Genomic DNA, 17,842 nt, shown 5'->3' on the forward strand with positions numbered 1-17,842 from the left:
CAGGTGAACTTGCCTTTGCACCTGAAAAGGGGATGGATTTCTGACAGTGTCTTGCATGACTGACGTTGGCAGGAGCCTGCAGGTGCACGAGGAGACGGGCATGCCACACAGCTATTGGCTGGAGCAGCAGAAGGCACAAGAGGGAGGGGGAGGGCTGGGGGGCCCACTGAGGTACCCAGACCCCTGCATCTTCTGGCTGCATGCCAGCATGGATGGTAAGGAGGGTACACCTTAATTTGGCAGAGATGTCTGCTTCTCAAAGCAATATATATGTCAATGTTAATGTCAGGGCATTATTAGAAAGCCCACTAACTCTCCCTTGTCTCTGTGTCTGTTCTTTTTCTTTTTCTCCATCACTGCATCTTTCTTCTCGCTCTCCCTCCCTGGCCTTTAGCTCTGGACAAGAGGCTGGATGCCCGTGTGGATGACATGCTGTCTGCAGGACTGATAGAGGAGCTCAGAGACTTTCACCTGTGCTTCAACAAACAGAAAGTCCAGGATCACAGGTAGCAAATACCCTGCCTGCACCTATATATCTTGTTGACTTGACTTTTGACCTTTGCGACCCTGAGCAGGTAACGGGCACCACCCACTGTCTGGAAACTCACCTTCAACTAGCATTTCTATGTGTGTGGGTGTGTGTGTTTGGTTGGGGGAGGGGGGGTATGGATAGCTACCATACTGGGACCACATAAGATCCGTGCTCTCTGTCTGTGTCTCCCCATCATTGTCTCCGCCAGGCCAAAGGCATGGCCAAGACTATGTTTTGCACCCTGTCCGTCTGTGAACAGCTAATTGGCACTGTTGGCTTGATCGCAGCGAAAGTGTGCATGCACACTCCCTGGATGCCAGAGCAGAACCCCTGCCCCATATCTTTCACATGGGACTCTTATAGCGCCACCAGGAGGCTGATTTTTGCGAAAATACATTTTTGGACTACTCCTACAGATTTTGTCCAAACATCACACAAATCGGTACACAGTATCTCTATAGTCATTAAACGAAACAGGTCTTTCAGATTTTTCTCATGAACATGGCGTAACATTTTTCATGCAATTTTGCACGCACATTCCCACTAGGCTGAGGAAGAAATGACACTTGAAATTTGTCATGGTGGCACTATAACAGGCCGATTCGTGTTTTTACCTATAACTGCACCGATCGGTGAAAAACCTGTACCCTGCATTCTGGCTTTTATTAGCCTAGAAACCAGACTAATCTGCCAGTGCAAAAAGATGCTAGCCTTTTATAGCGCCACCAGGAGACCGACAGGTAAAACAAATGTTTTGATATTACTCCTTCTGATTTTATCCTAATTTCATGCACATCGGTACACATGATCTCTAAAGTCATGTGATCAAGACAGATCCGTTTGATTTTTCATATTCCATCCTGTTTGGCTAAGATCTAAAGTTTGCAGGAGTGGCTCTTTTGAACAAAATGCCGCAAATCATGAACGTAGTGTCCGATTGCGGTGAAACTTTGCACGCACATTCGCACTACGTTGAGGAGCAAATGCCACCCTTTTAACATTGCTCTATTATAGAGGCCGATTTTTGCAAAACTTTTTTTACATTACTCATTACATTTTTTTTTAACATCACGCAAACGGAACCGTCCGATTTTTCGTATTGCATCCTGATTGGTGAATTCTGAACTTTGCTGGACCACAATAATCTACCTGACCTGGCGGACACCTGTGCTCCGAGGAGCACTTTTTCTAGTTGTCTCTCTCTCTGCTTTCTAGCTGTCTAAACACAGACAAGTGACAAATATGAATGGGCCTCTTTCTACCCTGATTCTAAATGATACTGTTAAACTATTATATAAATGGTCTTGAACCTTATTTTCCTGAGTCCAAAGAGAACTACCCTCTTACACATCCTCGTGTCCTCTGATCAAATATGCATATTGTTGCTGTAGGGCCCGAAAACCTGGATCTCCATATTTCTCATTTTTATGTCTTTTCATCAATTAATGCCCTACTTTGTCATACAACAGTGTCGTACAGAACTAGAAAAAATAGCAGATCTATAAGCTCACAATGTGTCGTAATGCAACGTGTTTTGAGCTTATAGATCAGCTATTTCCGCTATTCCGCTAACATTTTGAAAGTTAAAGTGGTTAAGTGTGTCTATGAGTTGTAAATATTGAACTCTAAATATTGAACAATGAAAAGACTTTGTGACTAAATAGTAACTACAGTGGATCCATTTGAACACAGGTTATTTTTTCCCCATTTCCTGAAAAGTAACAGTTTTGGACATAATGGGTTTCCACCCGACAGCGACAATATCCAGGGTGATGTGAGTTCAGCCGAGCAGTTATATATCCAGCTAGTTATTTGCGCAGCATGTTCAGACAGGTCACACACTACGCACTGCTCTTTCCAAAGAGGCTCACAGACTGAACTAGAGGCAGGCCGTACTACATAATGGAGAGTGAGGGTCTGTATGGGTACATCGTGATCAAGAGTGTTAATACATTAAAAAGAAATGTTAATACATGTGTGATGCTGTATTAGCTAATACCATTGTACATCACACATATATATATATATATATATATATATATATATATATATATATATATATATATATATATATATATATATATATATATATATATATATATATATATATATACATACATGTATAAAATATATTAAGAAATGGCAAAAAAAAAAGATTTGTGAACATATGTTTCCAGGCTCCATAATACATTTTCAAATTATTTGATTAATGTATGTTTTGAAACATACAGATGTTCTGTTTAAGATTCTTCACTCTTCAGAAGGCAGGACAGTCAGGAACTATTGCTCCTGCCAACTGTGTGTGTGTGTGTGTGTGTGCTTTCATGCATGTTTCTGACTGGGGTGTGGCTGCAGGAAATTGATGCACCGATGGCACGATGCCCAGCATGTTGCCCTCCGCCGAATCACTTCACCCCCCCCATCGCACGATCAGACCATCCCACCCATCAATTGCCACTCCTTCACCCCCCCCTCTCTCTCTCCATCTCTGCAACTACTCCACTCCCTCTCAGCCTCACAAACAATCTGATCACCCAAGCACTTTTCTCTCTCTCTCTCTCTCTCTCCATCTCTCTATCCCTCTCTCTCCCTCTCCCTGTGAGGCTAGCCAGACATCAAGGTCAAATCTCTCCCTCTCCTCGCTCGCTCTGTCTTTTCCTCCCTTGACTCTGCATTTCCTGTGTGCTCCGGCCCTATTCTCAGATTTCTGTCTCTACATCTGCCCATTTAGTCATATTCATATTTCTGCTCTTTCCTCTCTGGATTTCTGTTATGGTTTCTTGTGTGCAACGCATTTAACCCACGTAAGGGATAATATACAGTGAAGCGATCCTTATTTAAAATAAACCCTGTCTGGGTGAATCTTCCAGTAATGACTTGCTTATTACACGGCTACTTATGAGCTAAGTCGATAATTTGACACAAAGCGTTGATTTGAAAATTATTTTATTTGCTTACAAGTTTGTGCTTCCATAGCAAGAGGCGGAGCAGTGGTCTGTTATTGAGAACGGCAGTCTGCTATTCACTCTGATATAACAGACCGCAGAACTGTCAGAATCAGTATCATGCATTTATCTGAGCCTTGTAATAATGATATATAATAAAGTCTGGATTGATGATGTATTCATTTGTAAAAACATCATGTTGGTATTCCCCATTGATCAATACAAATTCATTTCTTATAGAGCTTACAAAAAAGCAACCCCTATAAACGTATACATTTATAGTAGCCAATTTAGGCGTTATGCCCCCACACGTTTCTGTGTTGCCACTGCTATTGTACCCTACTGGCAATATGGCAATACCCGCTATTAACAGATAGATTATTTACTAAATGCAGTGTAGTGTAGTGATAAATGTGATAAATCCCACTTTCATCACACATTGCTGTCATTCTGTCACGTTTTACAAAATTACAAAATTTGTTAAATATGGTCTCATAACCCTTCAGTCAAGTTGCTTCAACCTTAATGGACGTACATTAGCCATCCAGTTTATTGTAGACCAGTGGTTTAAACGTATTGCTGCCCAATCTCTCTTCACTCTCCCTGGTGTCTGGTTGTCTGAGCATGTACAGTACAGTGTATGTCTGAACATGAACAAGCTTCAGGCCTCTGCCTGCTGCTCTACCCAGCCTAACCTCACGTCTGACGGCAGCCTGGCCATAGAGTCCTGGCACCGTGAGCCGCTCTGCCTGCGCCATGGAGATCATTGCTTGTCACTATGTCCCCCGGAGGCTATTCCATGTGCAGTCAGCCAAAGGGTTGGGATAGTGAGATAAAGTTGAGATGAGAAGCCACTAAATGTGTAGAATTGTCAGACTGGGTGGAAAGAATTGTTGGTTTTATATTTTGTTTGATATTTCTTTTTAGGAATATATTAAATATCTAGGGCTGCATCTATCGATTATTTACTGAGTGATTATTCTATTGATTACATTTTAGATTAATCGAATAATTGATTATGCATTGAAGCATTATTTTTATACCTAAAAGTAAAATGGAAAATCTACAAGCTCGCCTTGTAGATTGGCTGTTTTTGCTATTTTAGAAATGTTTTGAAAATCTTTGAATAACTTTGAGAATTTTAACATATAATGACATGCCCAAATAGGGATCGATTATTAATCGATTATTTTATTAACTTATCAATAATCGATTGAATCCCTAATTATGTCGTCTCCTCCTGTTCTCCTATTCTCTCCTCCTGATCTCCTCTCCTCCTCCTCTTCTCAGTCAGGACTATCAGCATGGGATCTTCCAGTCAATAGGTTTTAAGGAGTTCCATGAGTACCTGATCGCTCCAGAGAGCATTACCCAGCAGGAGAAGGACCTACTCAAACACAGAGGTCAGACCATACCTCACATACTAATCACAGCCATGGAGATTCATTGATCCCATGACTGGTTGATGGATCAACTGAAAAAGAAAATCAGTTTATGGATTTTTTGTTTTAGTTTTTTTGTGCGTCTTCTCGATCCATATCTGTCTCTCATTCTCTGCAGGTATTGAAGCGTTGAAGGTCGCTACAAGACGCTATGCCCGAAAACAGAACAAATGGGTCCGCAACCGTTTTCTCAAACGTGAGTGCCCCCCTGTGTGTGTACACTTAATTTGTTCCACTGTAGTAGAACTTCAGAAATAGACATTCTGAGGAAAATGTTCCTGCTCTTCACAAGAGAAATGTTTGTTTTTATGGTAAAAAAAAGATTGGTTATTTTGATGTGCGACACTGGCGCACAACTAAATATAACTAGGCTTTAACCCATTTAGGATGGGAACCCCTATTTGTAACTATACTGTACCTTTCAAGACGTGAACCCCTTTTGGGGTTGTTGTTGCTATGTACACTATATAGCAACATACATTTTGTGTAATTTTTGAATGAATATTTGAAGTTTTTCAGAAAACTTAGGTCAGGATTTAGAAGGTGTTTTTAGAATCGGCCTCAGGTCTAAATGGGTTAAGGTTAGAAAAATGGTGAAATGCCAAAAATTGTGAAATGCCAAATTGCAATGTCCTCACAAGTATAGTAATACCACCATGGGTGTGTGTGTGTCATTCCATAGCCTTTCTAACCACCATTCACTTAACATGATGGGATTTACACACTCCATTAAACACACTACAACCCCGCCCCCTCAGCCGCTGCGTACTTTTATCTGCTACTGTAGATAATCAAGTTGCATGCAGTAATGTGGTGTGTCAGGGCTGCGGCAGCCATGTCCTCTATATCAATGTGATCAATATGGGAACTGGCATTCCACCAGGGGTAAAAAAATCAATAATGATATGAAGCGATTTTTACTTCCAGAAGTTTAAATAAATAACCATGAATGAAGTGATAACCATTAGGGGTGCAACAGTTAATCAAACTAATACATTAATTCATAAAAAAAGAAGCCAATTTACAAGCTCAAAATGCGTCGCAATGTTGTGAACTTGTAGATCGGCTATAGTCGCTATGTTTGCACGACACCGCGACACAAAGTATAACGGCAACACCGTTATACTTTACGGTGTTATACTTTACACCGTAAAGTATAAAATAGGGCTTAAGTGGTTAATCAGGCTAATCATTAGAATTGTTTTACGCTGATTGATATATAAAACGTATTTGTATAAAAAAAAGAAATCTCCCTCACCATTCTCGATTATTCAATTAATCAGAAAAGTCATCGATAGAATATTCACTAAAAGGATAATTGATAGTTGTTGCAGCACTAATAACCACATAAAATACAGCTGAACTGACCTCAGTTCTGGTGCATGTGTGGACCGTATGGTTTCTACATTTAGTTGAATATGCACCATATGTGGGGTTTTTTTATACCCCAGTTGCACTTTATGAGGACTTTTATTTGTATTTTTATGTACCCCACATCTAAAGCTTCTTAAACACTTGCAATGTAGTTAGGTTGCAAATGTTTCAGTATAGTGGTGCAGTTTTCCATTGTACTGCAGCGTCACACAATATGTAAAAACAATCAAGTCCGAATGCTCAAAGTATTCTACTAGATACGTACGTGTAGAACAACCAACCATGCCTATACCCTACTAGCAGACTATGGGATCAACAAGAATAAAGTTGAATTGCAGATATGGCTGCACAATATATTGTAATTATTTAGAGATAATTAAGTACTGGTAATCATTTGTTGAGCAAATTATAATCATTTGGATTCTTTATTTTTAAGCACAGTACTCTATTTGGTTTGCTGTTAAGTATAGGGGACATCATTTAGAGAGGTACTATATAAATAAAGATTACTTACAGAGCTAAATATTGCAAGATAATTGTGGTCACATGATGTAGTAGATATACATAGTCCAAGATATTCTGTATTATATTGTGTAGCTATATTTTTCTACAATGTGAGCCTCATTGGCTAAAGTTAACTGTGATGTCCTTGCCCTCTGTCTGCACAGTAATGCTGTATTCAGCTGATGTCACTCATCAATAGCTATTGATTGCCGTTTTGTCTGATGTCAAAACCACGCCCCCCTGGGTCATAAAGAACAATTTCCATTCAAGAAGATGCAAGAACCCTGTTCCAAACATTTAAAAAAGGTCAGGATGGTGGCTCAGAGTCATTCATCTTATTTAGACATCTTTGATCCAGTATGTGATTTGTTGACAGGCTTGTATTTTTGGCCTCTTTGGATAAAGTAGTACTTTTCCAGCATTAGTTTCTATCAGTTTCAATGCATGGTAACCAGTTCTTATATTAAATTATAATTGGATCCTAACATTATCATACCTGCCATTCAGTGCAACATTATCACTACTACAGTTTGCAATGGGACGAGGTCAAACAGGCAAAGTGGTTGCTATAGCAGCATGAATATTTCTTCATTGTTTATAATGTCCAATCCTAGAATGTAGCAGTGTTTTGATTAATTATAGACAAAATAATCTGAACCCACTCCAGAGTTGTATATTGAGTCTACACATTGAGTAACATTTCAAACATTGTTAATTAATTTTGTTTATTTGTTTACGCTGGAGTTTTTGTACCAATTTTATCACCCAGACCAAGCAATGTTAAAGATTTTAACAGACAAAACCTATAGTTGGTAGAACAGGCCCAGGCAAGCTCCTTGCCCTGTAACCCATTCACTTCACCTTTAACCATTTGAACCCAACATCCTTATGCTGGGGTGACACTAACTAAACAGCCTAAACATGTTTTTAGTAGGATATGCCCAGGCACCTTGCGCTGTAACCCCTTCATGTCAACTTTAACCACTAGCATCCCTATTCTGGGGTCACACTAACATTCCAAACGCTGTTGGCCATAATGAACCAGCATTTGTCCATTTATGGATTTCCCCACTTGGGTCACAGTTTCTCAGAATTCCCCTGGAACTCCATATCTTTTCACAGTGTCCAAGTGTGTACACTACAGGACCAAGGATTTGCACATCCCTCCCAAACGGTGCCTCAGCAGCCTCTCTGCCCCACTAGCAGTGTGTCCTGTAGTAACCCAGCAGCCTTCTAATCCTGTTAGGCCCAGGTGGCTTAGGACAAGCCAGGCTCTAAACCTCAATAGCTCTCTGTCTGACAGCCTGCCTGGCCGCCTACCTACCCGCCGCACACCATATGGTCCCCTGTTGTCACCTGTCTATGTAACGCTGGTGGACCCAGGTGCATGGGTGGCCTGTGGGCGTTTGTACATGCATGTGTCTTAAGGATGCAACTATCGATTATTTTCTTGGCAATTATTCTCGATCGATTACTATTTAGATTAATCGAATAATTGAGAAGCGCAGTGTTTAATTATTAAATATATGGTTTTATTTATTGATAAGTCTGAGTAACCACTTCAATGACATAAAAAAATATGTTCATACTGTGCCAGCAATTCTTTTTTTTTTTTAAGTAAAAAAAAAGTGCTTAGGAAGCGAGATACAGCCTTTTTCAGTTATAAGTTAAACAAGGAGTGGATGGAGCTGCAAATCTTCAGATAATGATATATTGGGTTCTGAACATTTGTTTCCAAAAAAAAAAAAGAATATATATATGTATATTTTTTTTAAACTCTGGATTTTTCGTTCTGGCACTGAGGGCATTCAGAAAAAACTCAGGATATCTCGTTGTGTGGCACTGAGAGAGTTAATGCTATTTTATACCCGGTTATACAACCATGGCCAACCTACGAGCTCACATCACTTTGCATTGTGCTGTGTTGTGAGCTTGTAGATCTGCTGTTTTCTCTATTTTAAGAAAATAAAAAATACATTTGTCCTCCGAATTAATTATTTTGATATAATATCAATATAATATCAATAAATAAATGAGTCATTGTCCCATTAATCATTCTTGGAATCTCCACGTTGACATCAGCTGAGCAAATTCTGATTGCAATTCAGCTGTTGTCAGCACCAGGGGTCAGCGAGGCTAATGAAAGGGACAACAAATGAATGAAGCTCATTACAGAAGTACAGAAAGTCTGACTTTTTCAACAACTCAATTGGCACAGACATGGTGCCAAAGCCTTAGTTACAAATCCTTTATAGATTAGTTGGCCATTGCAGTACAGATATTTGCCTCCGTCTTTCCTCCACTGTTCCATCTATCCGTTCGTCCATCTGTCCGGCGTCCAGCCTATCCTTCCTCCGTTCCTTCCTTCCCTCCCTGAATACAGTATCTAATCCTCAATCACCACCACATCGCTTGAATCACTTAAGCCCGGTATACATTGTTGTGCAACGAATTGCAAAAATAGCCGATCGATAAACTGCTATTTTAGACATTTTAGACATTTTTTAAAATTATCTTTTATTTATTTTTATATTTTCACCAATGACATGCTTAACTCATTCACTGCCTGAATTATTTCTGGCCGCGTTTGCCCACTGCCAGAGATTTTTCATTGAAGAAAAAAAGTACTCAGGAGCCGAGATACAGAATGTTTAAGTTTTAAGTTAACAAGGAAGTGGATGGGAGTCTAGATCTTCGAAAAATCATAATCTCCTTGGTCTTTGGGTCAAATAAAAAAAAAAATTAGTCGTTCTAGGCAGTGAATGAGTTAAAATAGGGACGCCAGGTTGAAAGTGGTTAAATCAGTATTCCTACATGTCGTTTGTAGGATCTTAAGACAGTTCAAAATGTGTTTGTATGAACACGAAGTGCTCTCTCAAAGCTTTTAAGCCAGTGATTTGCTCCACAGATACTATTGTTATAATTTTTTAGATTTCTTTTGGCTTTTCTGGCTTTAATTGATAGTGTACAGTGGAGATAGAGAGGAAACAGAGAGGGAGAGAGATGGGGAGAGACATGCAGCAAAGATCGTCAGGAACGGGACTCGAACCCGCAATGCACTGTCAGGCTACATTAGAGCTTAAGTGCCCGGACTGCTAGGCCAACGGTCTGGGCCCACCAATACTATTTTATAAAAATCCAGATTATTTTTAAAATAATTTCAGGGAATACATGTATAAACCATTGAATGCACTTCACTCCCCACCAAAAGATTCACCCTGGATGACACATTAGGGCGGCGCTACACTTTGACATCTCATGTCTTTCACCCGAAGGCATCGAAGCATCAGCCCAGAACAGATCTCATCCGGGGTTGTCCCAGGCAAACACCTTGCCCAGTAACCCCTTCATGACATCTTAACCACATGAACCCTAGTGTTCCCATTCTGGGGGGAATTTGTTGCCAAAATAGCCGATCTATAAGCTCACAACGCGTCACATGTAGAGTGAAAACAGGTTAGGATGCCTAGTATAGAGCACCTGGGAATCCGGTCAACCAAGTATAGGGTTTAAGTGGTTAAATCCAAATATTTACTATTTTTAATATTTAACCATCATACACTGGGACTATTTTCTGAGTCCCAGTGTATTCACACACACACACACACACACACACACACACACACACACACACACACACACACACACACACACACACAAAGGCCCCCAATGCCTGGTAGGTCTCAGCTGAGCAGGCTAATCTTTTGAAGTATTACAGAGCTGCTGGGAATTTGCCCTGACCACACAAACTCCAGTTAGCAGGAGGTCACTGAGGGCTGGATGAGTACGCGCGCTTAAAACACACACACACACACACACACACACACACACACACACACACACACACACACACACACACACACACACACACACACAGAAGCCCGTAGAGCAAGGCTAGTTACAGAAATAAGAAATCATTTATTATAATTTCTAAGAGAAAGTGTGTGTGTGCGTGCGTTCCCTGCATGTCTCATCATTCATAGGGGAAAAGAATCCTGTCTTACACACACACACACACACACACACACACACACACACACACACACACCTGTAACCAGGATACCCAGGTATAGTTTAGCTGAAGCATGGTGAGTATTAAGTAACATCGGTGTCTTTTTAGTCCCAAACGTGAGTGAGGGATGAGGGCATGGAGAAGGAGAGAGATGGATGGATGGATAGTGGAGGAAATTTGATACAGCTGTGGCGACAGGTGCTGGGCGAGTTTGCACTCTTGTCTGTTAGGAAGTGACAACCCCCCCCCCCCCCCTACACACACACACACACACACACACACACACACACACACACCCCCCTCTGACACACAAGCACACTTATACACTCGCACAGCTGAAGCATGTGCTGCCAACCGGTAGGCTGCAGCCCCCACCCAGAGATAAAAGCCAAGCCTTGGTCTTCGCCACCACAAAAACTCTCCGTATCACCTCTGTTAAGGTCTTTACACACCAAGGGCATGACGTGACGTGACATTCGAAAATCGCCGGCGAGTATTTCACATCATAGTAGGATAGTTGATGCACCATATACTTGATGCCTTATTCATTTCATACAGGTTAATGCCTTTTATTTGCCATGAAAAATGTACCTCATTCCGAAAAAAAACGTGGGTCACTTTATCACCACGTTTACAGTATATTCTTTATCACCACGTTTACAGTATATTCAGGTTCTGTTATATTCCTCGTTGTTTAAGGACAAACTGATGAGAGGGCTGGAGATCTGAGGAAATGTTATAAAATGGAGTATGAGAGAGAAAGGAACGGTTATAGATGGTGGTAATGGGGGAGGGGTGATTGAGAAAATAATGGTTAATAAAGTGCGATACACACAAAAAAAGAAGACGGAAATAGACATAAATATTGTGATGGAGAATCTGGGTGAGGCAGCTGTCCACTAGAGGCAGGATGAGGACTCTGTGTCTCGTTAATTTTTTTATAACAGAACGAACACACACTCACTCACTCACTCGACAAACATACAAGGCAGCGCCAGGTTGTGGGCAGAGGGCATAATAATGACTCCTGGCCGTTTGTTGCAACAGGTGGTACCGTTTCAATGCAGGCACACACAAGCAGCAGCAGCTGCCGTGCGACACGGCTTGCCCCTTCTTGTTGGCAAAGCGATCTTCCCTTTGCGCCTGAAAGGGAGCGCATGCAGTCTGTGATGTGTGTGTGTGTGAGATCCATGGGGCAGGGCACCCTTTGTCCTTCCACTTCTCCTTATCATCCCTCTTTCTCTACAGAGTGGATTAGCAGAGTAAGATTTCACCAAACAAGAAGGGGAGGGAGGGGTTGGTAGCGGGAGAGGTCCGTCCAGCATCTGGCAACCCACCGCATCCCACCTTTTTTATTTACCTCTCTGCTCCACTGTGCCTGGCGGAGCCCAGGAGACGGGAAGGTAGCGAAAACAGAAGGTGGAGAGGGAAGAGAGAGGGCAAGAGAGATAAAGGAAGAAGTAAATGTTTAAAGAGAAAAGGCAAGAGACTGTTGAGCAGCTGCCGTCGAGGTCAAGTATTTACCAAAGACCTGAAGACCTGTAAGAGGAGAGTAGAGACAAGTTCAACCCTGGAAATGGCATAGCTATGCCAGGTGCCGCTTGTAAATACCACATGCTTGCCGTTCTACCATGAACACAAAAGACTAACACACTAAAATACAAGAAAAAATACACACACACACACACGGCAACCGCGTCAGTGGAACCAGAGGCTACGGTTAACGTTCACTGCACAGTGCACACACTCCCCCTCTGAAATTAGCCTGCTCTGAGTCTGTAAACAGTAAAATCGTTTTAACTCTTGAGAGTGTACACACCAAATGGACCCATAAATTAACACTTAAGCATTTTACTGTATAAGGCTACATAGGCGCATGAAATGGAAGACAATAGTTTTGGCTCATTAGCGGACTCAGCGGAGCTAAACGGGCGGGTGCTCGAGCCGTTAGGAGGTCAGTAGAGTTAATAACTTGCAATTGAAGGCTTCTGTGTTTATTCTTTGTCATTGTCACCACGTCGTGTTTGGCTTTTTAATGAACAACAGCTGGTCCTGACACACTGAATAATAGGGTCATGTGGATGTAAGTGGCCGGTGTAACATTTCACAGCAGTAATGTAAATTCAGGCCAGAAGAGCTCACATGTGGTACTTCATCGTATGAGGCGTCACATTGAAATTGGGTTTATATTGTGGCATGCATTGTGTACCAACACCGATCTCTCTCACGCACGCACGCATGCACGCACACTCGCATGTGTTCTTTAGTCTTTGTGTTCTTTAGCAAGACGCTGAACTCCTAACAGTTAAGCAGGTTGATGCATGTCGGTGTGTCTATGTGAATGGGTGAATGTGATGCATATTGTAAAACACTTTGGATAAAGGCGCTGCATAAAAATGAACAATTTACACACGCACACACACACACACACACACTCAAATCCACTTTATTTATAGAGCACATTTTAAAACAACAGCGTTGAACCAAAGTGCTGTACACTCAGTAAAACAGTATACACACACACACACACTATGTATACACAGGCTAATTTATTTAAGTGACATTATCCGCTGAAGCTGTACAGTCAAATCAGTCATATAGTCACATGCTTTATTTACCTCCCATAATGGAGTTTGGACAGTTCTAGAGGGGTTAGTTTCACTCCATAGGTTGTGTGGTCCTTAGTGACACATGCTGTTTGTGTGTGTAAAGGATTAGGCCATAATTGAGTTGACTGACTGAGCCTTACAGGTTAATAGGATTAATGTGTGTGTGTGTGTGTGTGTGTGTGTGTGTGTGTGTGTGTGTGTGTGTGTGTGTGTGTGTATATCTCGATCTCTCCTCTTTTAAATACATTGCCGCAGGTGTGATTTTATATTAATCTGTATGTTGTTTTTGCTAAATCACTCTCTCACTGTGCTACAATGTACACACACACTCACGACACACCCATAGTTTTTTCGAGCCTTGAGTCAATGTAGGGCAGGGGCACTTAAGTGTTGAACATGCAGTCAGATCTGTTTGATACTGCAGACAGACCGACCGATATAATTGATAGACAGGCAGTGTGAGACAGATAGTCAGGCATTTGACAGACAGATCGACGGGCAGGCAGGGACTTCTGCTGCTGTTTAGTGCTGAGGCTTGGCTTGGAAGACTGCTGACTGTAGCGAAAGAGTAACGCGGGGGAGGGAGAGAGAGAATGTGTGTGAGAGGGTGGAAGAGAGCAGAATGAGAGAGCAAGTGAAAGCTGAAGCGAGACTGATGGAAAGAGAGGGAGAGGGAGTGAGTGAGAGAGAGAGAAAGCATGCAAAAGGAAAGAAAGACAGAGAGAGTGGGAGGAAGGAGGAGAGAGGAGAAAGAGACATTATCGAGCGAGTGTGAGTCAGCAGGTTGACACAGCCCCGGGGTGCGGCTGCTCTCTCCGACGCAGAGCCACCTCTCTCTCTCACCCTATCTCTCTCTCTTTCCTTCTCAGTACAGTCATTCACACCAGGAGTCCATTCCGCCTCATCATCCAATTGACATTCCTACTGTAACTGCAGACTGTTCATATCAGAAGACTTTGCTTTCACCGAAGTGTGACGCCACCAAGCATAAGCCTGGTTCCCCTTTGGTTACAAAGCTTAAGTCTGACTCACACTAAATCTGCATGGCCTCTCACCCCTGCGTGCACGTGTGCGTGTGTGTGTGATGTGTAGGGCCAGGAGACAACGTTCCTGCGGTGTACGGTCTGGACGTGACAGATGTGTCGCGGTGGGAGGAGACAGCGCTGGCCCCCGCACTGCAGATACTGGACTGTCTGAGAAAGGTGGGGCTGCGACCGACCTCAACCAGCCTGGCCTGGCATCATTCCCCGTTGCTCTCTACCTCCTGTTGTTACGAAAGGGGAAGCGTCCACCCTTCTTCGTTCCTCCTCTTCCATTGCATTCCTCTCTTCCCTCTTGCTTTTGTTCCTCCTTTGCTTGCTTCCTTCTTTCCTTACTTCCTTTTTTCCTCATTTCTGTTATCTTCCAACCGTCCGTTGTTTTGTTCCTTCCTTTCTTTTATTTGTTTGGCTTCCTTCCTCTTGTGTCTTGCCTTGCGACCACCTACTGTAGCTTTTCTGTTTCAGTTTGGGCGCTGGCATGAGCTACAGTAAGCACTTAAAACCTGCATACGTCTCTTTTTGTCGCATCGATATTGTAGATATGTATATTGTGAATATGTGTCTGATGTATCCCCCACACACACACATGAGTGAATGCGTGGGTGTACCTGTCATTCAGAGACTTGCTCACATCATGAACTCAATGCGTCTCATGCACCCAACAGCACCACACTGCATGTTATCATACACACCTCATACTAAAGGCCCGCAATGGGAAACAAGCTGTAAGCTTTTTTTATCCTGTTGATTATGGTGGGTCAGATGTTTGTTACAGATGTATGATGTCTTTATTGATCGTGAAATAAAATATGTCACATACAGTCAATCAATCAATCTCCAATCAGGGGGAGCTGCCAGCTGTTGAGCCAATCAGAACAGAGGGGGCACAGCAGAGCAACAAGCGAAGCCGCCACACCTGTGAGCTCTGTGACAAGGTCATCATCGGTGACATGGAGTGGACAGGTGAGAGCGTCAGTTCACATATTACAGGTTATGCAGAACAGCAACATCTTGGAACATATAGTGTAACTTAGTTCACATCCTGAGGCCCCGTTTAGATGACAACGGTCTCTAGAGAAAACGGCAAAATACATTTTCAGATGTGCTGGCATTTTCGGGGGTTAAAACCGCAACAAAGTGAAACCCCCTTCCAGAGTGGAAATCTTTGAAAATGCTCCGCCTCGCGTCTCTGTGTAAAGATGCAATATGGGGTAAACGGCAAAACGTGTGATGTCATGGCTCACATTGGCTCACGGCGTGTGTGCTATTACATCGATTTAAACAAACAGCTGTGATAGGAAGTAGAACAGAAATGGTCCTCCGTGCGTGTGACTGGTCTATCTGGCAGCACAGCTCACCGCCACCTAGCCACCTGGCATGCACACTACAGTGTTTTCAATCACTTTGGCGTCTCTGTGTAAACGTAGAATAAAAAGTGAGAACTTAATGGCACTTTGGCGTTTTCTGTTCTGATCGTTAACGTGTAAGTGGGGCCTTAGTCTCACATATTTCTACTTTTCTATTCTGGGAACCAAACAGAAACGGGTAATACAGCCGAACATACAGATATGAGTTGACATTTAAGTAACTTTCTTTGTTCATGATGTTTACATGCAGCCCACCTAAAGTCCAAGAAGCACCACTACCATGTGAAGAAGAAAAGGAAGTCTGATGCAGCCTCTGACCAATCCCAGGGTACCACATTACCACCACACACACCCACTGTAGAGAGCCACACTCAGACCACTTCCACGAATCTAGCCCCAGACTCCTGTGAGGCCTCCAGAGAGACCTTGCAAAACACAAGGCCCACAAAGAGGGAAACACCTGTGGCACTTTGAGACACTGTAGATATGGGACTATACAGGGCTCCAATAATGAGCTAATGGAGGTTTTCATAAGCTAACGTCACTTGTTGTTCGCTTGGGTGAAGTTCGCTCAACGGAAGCACTTCCTGTCTCTCCGACTGTCGGCCTTCCTCTTGACTCAGCCTTCCATTTCCAGTGTGCACAAACAGATGGTAGATATTTTTTTTATTATCGGAAGCTTTGCTTCTTTCTCCCCCATTTAAACATGGTTGGCCCAAGTGAGGATGGAAGCCCAAACCGTTTTAATAAGAATCACGATCCTTGGAGCAATGAAGGTCTATGTCTTATATTTTCCTCACCCTGTGTACTTAAAACCAGAGTGCTGTAATGCTGATTCATGTTTACTGAGAATAAAGGCCCAACTCTTTTCCGTTTTAAAAATGCTGTTTGTATTAAGCTAAATTAAGCTAGCTTGTCAAAACGGGCCAAGTATAAATTAAACTCGACAACAGCATCATGCGTATAATGTCCCAAATATATATTGTTTTCCCTACTTGTAGCAGGTTTTTGTTCATTGGTCATCGTCGTCTTTTGGAATGGAGCTCGTAATACTTGGAACGGTTATATGCACTATGGACACACAGAGACATAAATTGGATGGAAGATTTTGGAAGGATTATGAGGTGCCAGAAGTCTCGAACTCACAGTGTGAAACCGTGAGATCAAAGGCGGTATTCTCCTGAACATGCCTTAAATAAGACAATCGGGTTTTGTTATGCTGCCAATCTTGTAGCACCTTCCTGGTTACATCTGTGACCTCTTATCTACTGATACGTTTATGAAGTGTGGGTGTATGCTTGCTTATTGCTGCCTCCCACTTATGATTTCCATAATAAAAATGATGTATTTTTAATACCTAGTTTGAAAATGACTTTGCCCTTGGTTGGCGTTTTGTGTGTGCGTGTGTGTGTGTGTGTGTTGGCCTAGATCATGACACTGCTCTGATAAGGGGAAAAACTGCCAGGTCTGAAGCATGATCTCACCACACAGATTGCAAGTCTCTGTTTATCCAGTTGCATGTCTGTCTTTCCCCTTTCAGCCACGGTTTGTCTGTTTTGCCTCTCGCCTGCCTGCTCTAAAGTCTGTAAAATTGCTTACACAATATCTGGCCCCGCTCCAAGGTGCACTTTGGCGCGCTCTCTCCCTCTCTTCACCTGCCTGCGTTCTCTTTTTTTCGCCCCCTCCCTTTTCCTCTTAATTCTCTTTTGTTCTGTTTTCCACCCCCCCCCCCCCACACACACACCCACACACAAAACCCCAACTGACGCCAGTCTCTCTTTTACAGTCTCTTTTCTTAACAATTATACTTCACTCGTAACGCATACAGTAGCAAATTAGTTCTCAAGCTCTCAAGCTCTGACTACACAGCTAAATATATACCAAACTATATAATAGCTGGATGTGTGTGTGTGTGTCCCACATTTGCTCAAGCCGATCTAGGTCAGGCCTCAAGCTTGCTTAGCAGGTGGCTATCGTACAGAATGAGAGAGACATTGATAGCAAAGGTCATCCTGGT

At 42.5% G+C, this 17,842-nt stretch overlaps 1 protein-coding gene across 3 annotated transcripts in view; it reads left to right on the forward strand.

Annotated features, from left to right (window-relative positions):
* LOC311061582 (tRNA dimethylallyltransferase-like) overlaps positions 1-17,131 on the forward strand; it is a 51,259-nt gene extending 34,128 nt beyond the window's left edge. For all 3 annotated transcript variants that reach the window (XM_084080269.1, XM_084080267.1, XM_084080268.1), the window contains 7 exons: positions 73-215; positions 395-506; positions 4,768-4,880; positions 5,038-5,115; positions 14,511-14,620; positions 15,304-15,421; positions 16,076-17,131. In XM_084080269.1, the coding sequence (XP_083936395.1) occupies positions 73-215; positions 395-506; positions 4,768-4,880; positions 5,038-5,115; positions 14,511-14,620; positions 15,304-15,421; positions 16,076-16,299 (898 nt within the window). In that variant the 3' untranslated portion in view covers positions 16,300-17,131. The remainder of the gene's footprint in view (positions 1-72; positions 216-394; positions 507-4,767; positions 4,881-5,037; positions 5,116-14,510; positions 14,621-15,303; positions 15,422-16,075) is intronic.
* The last annotated feature ends 711 nt before the right edge of the window (positions 17,132-17,842 follow it).

The sequence above is a fragment of the Gymnoscopelus microlampas genome (assembly GCF_963454915.1).
Source record: "Gymnoscopelus microlampas genome assembly, chromosome: 15".
Lineage (NCBI taxonomy): Eukaryota > Metazoa > Chordata > Actinopteri > Myctophiformes > Myctophidae > Gymnoscopelus > Gymnoscopelus microlampas.